The sequence below is a fragment of the Penaeus monodon genome, chromosome 3, assembly GCF_015228065.2.
Source record: "Penaeus monodon isolate SGIC_2016 chromosome 3, NSTDA_Pmon_1, whole genome shotgun sequence".
NCBI lineage: Eukaryota > Metazoa > Arthropoda > Malacostraca > Decapoda > Penaeidae > Penaeus > Penaeus monodon.
In genome coordinates, this window is record NC_051388.1 from 42,306,229 (window position 1) to 42,315,224 (window position 8,996).

Consider the following 8,996-nt stretch of genomic DNA (forward strand, 5'->3'; position numbering starts at 1 on the left):
AAACACAGGATGATGGAACATTTAAAAGGAAATCAGTCGCTCACAACAATAATGTAGTCCTTGCGTACTGAATTTCCGATTTATTATAAAGTATAATAATTGGACTACTAAATTTGATAATTTTGGGTAACAAACTTTAGCTTCGCTAGTTCTACTGTAATCCTATTGTACCTGAGTACAATACAATATTTGAGAGTTTTGATGAAATGCTGCCAAATTGAATAGTTTTGAATGAACTGATGTCAAACATTTCAAATAATTTCAATACCAGTGCTCGTAAAGTACACTCTTTAGGCACCCCAGCAGTCTCTGAGAGGCTCCCAGTCCCAGCGCTATCTGGCAATGATCCACGCAATAATTTCTCGAGGCAAGCTATTCCATCAGTCGCGTGGGAGTACGATGTAATCCGATTTTTACGTTAATGGAACGCGATAACATTTTTAGAGACCTGAAAATGTCTTTTGATTGAACGACTTTGAATTTAGAACAAGCTATATACTCGAGATGATACACGTACATATATAATATATATATGATATATATATTAATATATATATATATATATATATATATATATATATATATATATATATATATATATATATATTATGTATAAAATAACTTGCGTGGAGAGGGTCTTTGAACAGAGACCCAAAAAGTGACGATGTTTTTTTGGCCATTCGTCTTCTGGGTATTTTGAGCAACATTCTAATTGTCAAGTTTAACACCGACCGGAAAAGGTCTGCTAACCAGAGGCCGACTCATTTTTAATTTCTTTTTGCCAAATAAAAAGTAAAAAATGGAGGAACTTAAAATTTTCCTACCGAAATAAAGGATTTCATACAAAGTCATGGTTTCATACAGACCTACTTTAATTAACAATCTTGCTGAAGGAACGATTATGAAAAAACAACTATTTAGGGAAACGAAACATAAATGTGAGTGGAATGAGTCAGCTGCTGTTGCATGAGGAACCCTTTGGCGGCGAGACACTGTGATACGAAGGACAACATGGCGGAGGCTGGTACAAGACTGGTACAACGGGAGTACATTGGTTATGAAGTAATCATACTATTCTGCATGCTAAACGTATAACTAGATAATGCTAGATATCATATATATGTATGCATGTATACATATATATATATACAACACACACATACACACACATGTACAATATATATATATATATATATATAATATATATATATATATATATTATATATATAATTATATATATATATACATTATAAAATATATATAATATATATATTATATATATATATATATATATATATATATATATATACATATATTTCATATGCATGTATATGATAATATGTATATCACTGCAGAATAGAATGGGTACACATCAGTGTATATGTGCATGTATATATGCATGCACAGAATTTGTATATACATATGTATATGTCACATATACACATGATTACATTTACACACACAGATACGTGTGGATGCAAAAAAGACACATATTAACATTTGCTGTACATAGTGAAAGTAGAATAAAATAATAAGAAAACAAAATAAAACAAACAAACGAACAAACACAGGAGTGACAAAGGCGCCAGCTGCACTAATACTGTGAAGTTTGTCACGTATGACTTACTTTTATAATAAACGAAAAGAAACAGAATTGGGAAAAAGAAAACAATGGCAAACAAGTAGAAAGTTAAAACAGAAATCAAAGAAAAACTTTTAATTAAATCCCTGAATGGTGAAAATAAGCTGTGCCTCTTTGCCCACACCAACGCCATCTTAGCTGAAGGTTTTATTTTCTTTTTTGAACTTTGAGTGAACAGTTGAGAGTGGAAATAACTAATGGGAAAAGATATACATATACATATATAGATAGATAGATACAAATAAAAACGGAAATTTCATTTTTTTTACAGATAATAAACTATAAAGTACCAAGCATACACATAAGGTCATCATTTATAGTACGTGGTTTGGCTCAGGTTAAAGGTCAAACTTTTATGCTTATTTCCATAAAAGTTCCCACGGTACTACAAGCGAATTCTTGTGATAAATTAACTGTTGCAACTTAACTCTGGTAGAGATTATCATTTAAAGATTCCTCTCTTATAAATATATGAAAATATAACAAAAATACTAGGTTAGTAATGATAACATTTTTTTCTTTTCTTTTTTTTTTGCAAATTTTAACTAATATAGTATGTTAAATCTTGACTAGCAAGATAAAAAAGAAACATTAGCGCAGCTCTAATATGCTTATGAAAATAACCTAAAACATATCTATTCTAGAAAATATTTGTAATCAAACAGGCTCACCGAGGGGGAACTGTGAGGCTAAAGAAAACGGAAGACCCGACCTTTTGTGGAGACGAAAGGATATACTACTGTATTCGGGAGGCGGTTGTCTATCAATATTTCTTTTTTAATTTTGACACTATTGTTTGTACGAGGGAAATATTCGCTGTACCTTAGTCCAAGCTAGCAAAAGTCCTCCGTTTTTCTTTGAAGAAGAGGAGGAAGAAGCAAGAGAGAGAGGAATAAGAGAAAGGAATCGAGGAGTTAACGTAGGAAGAGAATGAAAAGGAAAACCAGAGAAGGAGAAGTAAAAGAAAAGAAAAGAAGACAGAAGGAAATGAACAGGCAGAGGCGCTCCCACGCAGCTCGGAGTCAGTAAAGAAGTAGAGAGCAATTTGGACTATCACAACCATGCAGTGGAAGAGGCTCATCATCGTCTCCTGGGCAGAGACGCAGTTCAAGCGGTTTTCCTGTCTGAAGGAGGAGTGCGAGAGGAAGACACAGAGCACATGAGCGGGGCCGTTTGCGTAGGGGGTGTGGACGGGGTGGGGGGGAAGGAAGGAGGAAGGGGTGGGGGAGCCTTCGCTTAAGAGGCGTAGGAGGAGGTGCCGTGATCGGGCACGACGGGGCCGTGGTGTGCTATGGGGGCGTGGTGTCCTGAAGGGGCGTGGTGTCCTGAAGGGGCGTGGTGTCCTGAAGGGACGTGGTGGTCGATAGGGGCGCCATAGGAGCTTGAGGGGGGCTGTGGTGGGGGGCCGTAGGAGGCGGGGGGAGGGGCGCCGTAGGTGGGTTGAATGACTGGGGCTTGGTATCCACCGCCTCCAATGGAGTGTCCGCCGCCCTTGCCGCCCTTTGAGCCACCCTTGAGCCCACCGCCGAGGCCGCCCTTGAGACCGCCGCCGAGGCCGCCGCCGAGGCCGCCCTTGAGACCGCCGCCGAAGCCGCCACCGAAGCCGCCACCGAAGAGACCGCCTCCGAAGCCCTTGCCGCCGCCCTTGCCCTTGCCGCCGCCGCCCACGGAGGGAGCGCCGTAGTGGGTGGGGGGCGGGGCGTGGTAAACGGGCTCGGGGGCGTGGTACGAGGGGGCGGGAGCGTGGTAGACGGGGGCGGGGGCGTATTCGTAATAGACTTCCTCTGGCTCTTCGTCGTAGCTGACTGGAATGAGAAAGAAGATACAGGAATGAAGGATTGAGCCAGAAATGAGATAACCGATTACACAAAAAACAAAACACATAGAAAAACAATAACAAAAAACAAAACAAAACAAAAATCCACACTTACAGAACTCCTTAACCTTCTTCCTCGCCTTCTCCTCCCACTTGGCCATCGTCTTTTTCGCGTTCTCGAAGCCCTTGGCGATCTTCTTCCCTAAGGACTCCTCCTCCTCCTCGTAGACAGGGAGAGCCTCGTAGGCCTCGTAGGCGCCGTAGGAGTGGGAGGGAGGACCGTAGGACGTGGGGGGAGCACCGTAGGAGGTAGGTGGGGGACCGTAGGACTGGGCGGGGGCTACGTACACAGGATCGTAGGACTCCTCTGAGTAGGTGTTCAGGTCCATGTAGTCTGACACTAAAAAAAAAAACGATAAAGATAGGTGAGATTTTATGTGTTTATTATATCCTTTGCAGAAAGTTTATCTCTTTCGACTCGAGGTTGAAACTCTCGGCATACCCGTGAGGAATTGGATGTACAACTGGAAAAAGAAAACGGAATTTAAGTTTAAGTTTGGCGTAGAATGAAAAAGTGGAGGCTGGAGAAATATATAAAAATGTGAATATGAGTATGCATATCTATATCTATATGTATCTATATGTCTTTTTGTTTGCCTCTCTCTCTCTCTCTCTCTCTCCCTCTCTCTCTCTCTCTCTCTCTCTCTCTCTCTCTCTCTCTCTGTGTGTGGTGTGGTTGTGTGTGTGGGTGTTGTGTGTGTGTGTGAGTGTGTGTGTGTGTGTGTGAGTGTTGTGTGGGTGTGTGTGTGTGTGTGTGTGTGTGTGTGTGTGTGTCTATATATATATATATATATATATATATATTATATATATATATATATATATATATATATATATATATATATATGTGTGTGTGTGTGTGTGTGTGTGTGTGTGTGTGTGTGTGTGTGTATGATATTCAAGGAAAGAAAAAACTGCACAGTATGCATACCATCCAGTATGATATGCCAGCAAGTGTCTGGGATTTCTCTGTTGTAATATTGCGGCTTATTTGACGTATTTAATGAGATGCAGAGTATAGGAGGTCTGTTTGAGAATTATTCGACATTTGGCTACAAGTAGAAAACTGCACTTGTTTAGTGTACGAATCTTTAATCCCCACAGAGTGAGCACCTGCGTCTTCACACACTCAGTACAACTACTCTCCTGCTTGAAACATTTCTCGAATTCCATTTCTGAGATCATCTATGCTGTCTCGTCGCGGTTTAATAAATGTGTCCTGAACGGCGACAGTTTTATGAGGAGAGCAACATTTTGACGTTGCCTACAAATGAGGTCTTTTTTTTACAAAACATCTTCCTTAAAGATATTTTGTTTGTACATTAATGGAACGCGAAGAGGCAACACATGATCTCAAAAAAGCATTTTGAGAAATATTTCCAGCAGTGTGAAGACCCAGGGCCCAGTGTGATCAAGAGGATTGATTTGTAAGGTTTGACAAGCACGGTTTTTATTATATACCAAAGGCCGGGAAATATTTCGGAAAAACCCCATATGTCGACAAATATGTGTTGGCTTAGATTTGAAATTCTAAACACGTATCACAGGTAATAATGATACCGAATAGTCTCTGTCATAACTATAGTTCTTGTTTTAATTGTCAGATCATTAACCTCTGTTATCTTTACTTCTATTTTTCTAGTAGTAGTCATTACTGTCAACTTGACACATTAGATATAATGCTGCTTGTCATTAATTTTAATAATTTTCATTATCTTTTGTCTTTCTTTTCATTATATTATCGTAACTATGATCGGTTTTTAAAAATAAATTTTTCAGTTATTTCTGCTATTCATATTTCTTATCATAAGCTCATACTTTGAGCTCAGTTACCAAGAAAACGAAGAAAAATATAATGTAAATATGAAATAAACATCATACTGTATAACTGTGAATTCATGAATACAAACTGGATAATAGGATGTATCATTTATATTTATGGCATAATAATAATACATAATATTAGAACATTCAGTGTGCTTAGTATTACAATAATGGACATGATAATTCTGCTGTTTCAAATGCATAGATGATGAAGCTTAAATATTATCTCGAAGCTCAGTCAAAGATAAGCTTCATTTGATGAATGGTAATTAATTAATGGAATGGCAGTGTGTATCATACTGAAGCATAGTCAGCTTCATCTGAGCTTCGAGATAACTTGAGGTAGACGAGAGAGAGTGAGCTTCCTGTAGAACGATGCGTTGGTCTTGTGGATTTTTTAGGGCTAGGAAGAGGACGATGAGAAGGAGGAAGTAGAAGAGGAGAAGGAGGAGGAGGGGGATGGGAAAGGGAGGATGGGAGGAACAGGAGGAGGAGAATAGCGGGGAATGAGGAAGCATGAGAGGAGGAAAAGGGAGGGGAAGGGAGTGGAGGAAGAAGGGCAGGCAAGAGAGGAAAAGGAAGGCTGGGGCCAGGATGAGGTTGAGGAGAAAGAGGAGGGAATGGGTGGTAATAACAAGGCATAGGAGAAAGGAGGGGGAGGGGTGATAACCAAGAGTTTACAAGGCAAAAGAAAGAAAACATAATTTCATGCGCGAATCAGACAAGATACGATGTCATGAAGAAGAAGAGGCAATGAAGTGGCTGAATGCGCTCGGGATTAAACTCCCGTACACATCAGAATTTCGATTAGTGTAATACTGGCAGAGCAAATGGATTTTTGGCTCACTCTCATTAGTGGTATGAGCCATACTTAGGAGGCTGAGGATAGTATGTAGTAGGAGGCTTGGCATAGTGAGGAGCAGGAGCCCGAGGATAGTAACGAGCAGGCTGAGGATAGTAAACAGGATAGGTAGGATAGGTAGGATAGGAAGGCTGGTAATAGTCATCACCTCCTTTCTTGTAGTCCTTCTTGAAACCCTTTGAGACTGCGATTTTGGGGAAAGAAGCAAAGGAGAAAAAATACACATATGAGACATATATGAATAAGAAAAAGGAAGAATTATGTACAGAAATTTGACGAAGCCCGCCTTTGAACATGGAGAATTTCTTGTATTTTTTTTAGAGACTTACTCGTCATTTCAACCAAAAGGAAACTACCCGAAATACTCACTGAATTTGGTGAACTTGGAAGCGTAATCCTTGATCTTCTTGTCCAATTCCTTCAGAGGATTAGACTTGACCTTGACGAGGTACTGAGGGCAGCTGGGGCGGCTCATAGGCGATGTAGACGGTCTGGAGGGCGGGGGGGCGCCGTAGCCGTGGGATGGGGGAGGGGCGCCGTAGCCGGGGGAGGGGGAGGGGCGCCGTAGCCGTGGAGGGGGATGGGCGCCATAGCCGTGGGAGGGGGCGTGGCCATAGCTGACGGGGTGGCTGGCGACGCCGATATCGTGATTTGCGCCTCCGTAGATGGGCGTGCCGGCCACGGTCTTGCCAAAGGAGTCGAAGCCCTCTTGGCCCGTGATGTGGTGGACCTCCGGGCCCGTCGGGGGCTTGTCGGCCAGCGCCAGCACCCCGAGCACCGTCAGGACCAAACTTATCTGGGGAAGAGAAAGGGCAGCGTTAAGCTAGGGGAAAAAACATTAAACGGATATTAAGGGTGCATCAGATGCATTAGAGGACATTACAATGTAGTAGAAAGTAGAATGAACTGGAAAGAGAGAAAAAAGGGAACGTTAAGGGGGAAATATATAGAAATCAATGAGAGGATATCCATTTATCTGAGAGAGCGAGAAAGGAAAATAGATATGAATAGAAAAAAAAATTGCAAACTAAGCAAAGGAGAAAACGCGTGAGAGAGAGAGAATTGGCAAGATCTAAATCTTAAAATAATACAAGAAACTAACTGGAAAAATTAAATCAGAAACAAATATCAAATGGTAGGTAGTAAACTCGAAGAGTGGAAGGCTTCTTAAGCAAAATGCTTTTATGACAAATCTAACGACACGCTAACCTCCAGAGATTTGCCGAAAGAGAACGAAAATTTAAAAAGAGAGAGAAAAAGGTCACGAGCGCTATAATCTGACTTCCATCATCGGATATATGGGTCACCCGAGACGAAAAAACGAGGGAATATAACGAGGGGAGAATATTAATAAACATGATTCGCCAGTGAGCGGTCGGCCCTCGGGTGAATGTGGGCAGCGAATGAGAAGGTCCGATGTGCCGTCTCCGCCTTTACGGGCATGTCAACCGCAGAAAAAAGTTTACCGCCCGGTTGCCAGCGGCTGCGAGCGGTTGCCACCACTGCATTTACAGGTTTTTCACATTTTTCGGACTGTTCGGCGAGCTATGTCAGTGATGCATATATATATATATATATATATATATATATATATATATATATATATATATAATATATATATATATAATATATATATATATGTGTGTGTGTGTGTGTGTGTGTGTGTGTGTGTGTGTGTGTGTGTGTATATATATATATATATTATATATATATATATATATATATATATATATATATATATACATATATACACATATACACACACATACACACATTTTCCTTTTTGGTCTGTTTTAAATTCTCAGTCGAATGATAAGATTCCCTCGATATTTTGAACAAGAGCTTTTCAAAAGAAATCCGACCGAAGGAGGTTTGCTCAGTAGAAGCAACGCAGCGCAACGAGAAAGTTCTCAAAACCAATAAAAATAAAAAAGAAGAAAAAAAAGAAAGAATGCAAGCCGAGGAGAGAGAAAAATGCCAGGGCTTGTGCGTGAGCTGTGTGCTGATTTGGCGGGAGAAGCGCCGGCGCCATTTGTGCCTATTTTGTTTTTATGTTGCAGCCTTCGAGAGCTGACTGGCTGAAGAGAGGAGTAAAAGGGCGCGGAGTGGGTCAGGCTGGGGACATGGGAGAGAGAGAAAAGAGGAAGAAGAAGAGGATGAGAGTGAGAGGAACCTAAGAGAAAGATGGCAGGAGGGTGGTTAGAAAATCACACACAACACACACACACACACACACACACACACAACACACACACACACACACACACACACATATATATATATATATATATATATATATATATATTATATATATATATATATATATATATATATATAAAGAAATACAGAGGGCAGAAAGATGGATAAAGACACAGACTGACAGTAAGAGAGAGACTAAGGAGAAAAATACATAAAACAACGCGGAAGAGCAGTAATAAAACATGCCAGAAAATTACCGGGATAAGTAAGCTACCACATGCTGCACGTTGCAAGTTATCTCCGTCCTCCCCTTTCCCTGACCCCACCCTCTACCCCGCCCACCCTCTCCTGCAGCAACAGGTAGTACGGCTGTGAGGCTCCAGTGCCTCAATCTGACCCATATTCTCTGAAAGAAAAGTAAAGGCACGGGACACTTGGCAGCACATCCCACAGAGTTCTTTGCCTACAATTGCAAAATTTAGAAAACGGGAACGACCAATTCTTGTTTTCTTCTTTTGCTTTCTCTACATTGCCTTCGTTATTATTTTTTAGAATGAGAGGGAATCTTTAAATCTGTGAGACCGACGAAGGAA

At 40.7% G+C, this 8,996-nt stretch overlaps 1 protein-coding gene across 1 annotated transcript; it reads right to left on the reverse strand.

Moving 5' to 3' along the window:
• Nucleotides 1-1,914: 1,914 nt before the first annotated feature.
• LOC119586327 (translation initiation factor IF-2-like) lies at nucleotides 1,915-7,492 on the reverse strand. Its single transcript, XM_037935042.1, has 4 exons — nucleotides 7,487-7,492; nucleotides 6,574-7,000; nucleotides 3,574-3,858; nucleotides 1,915-3,447 (listed from the first exon to the last, which is right to left on the reverse strand). The coding sequence occupies exons 1-4, from the start codon at nucleotides 7,490-7,492 to the stop codon at nucleotides 2,879-2,881; spliced, it is 1,287 nt and encodes a 428-aa protein (XP_037790970.1). The 3' UTR covers nucleotides 1,915-2,878.
• Between the last annotated feature and the right edge of the window lie 1,504 nt (nucleotides 7,493-8,996).

Coding starts and splice junctions, on each gene's coding strand:
- LOC119586327 (XM_037935042.1), bottom strand. Junction 3,859..6,573: donor TTCCAAGTTCACCAAATTCA/GTGAGTATTTCG, acceptor TTTTTTTTTTAG/TGTCAGACTACATGGACCTG. Junction 3,448..3,573: donor GAAGAAGGTTAAGGAGTTCT/GTAAGTGTGGAT, acceptor TTCTCATTCCAG/TCAGCTACGACGAAGAGCCA.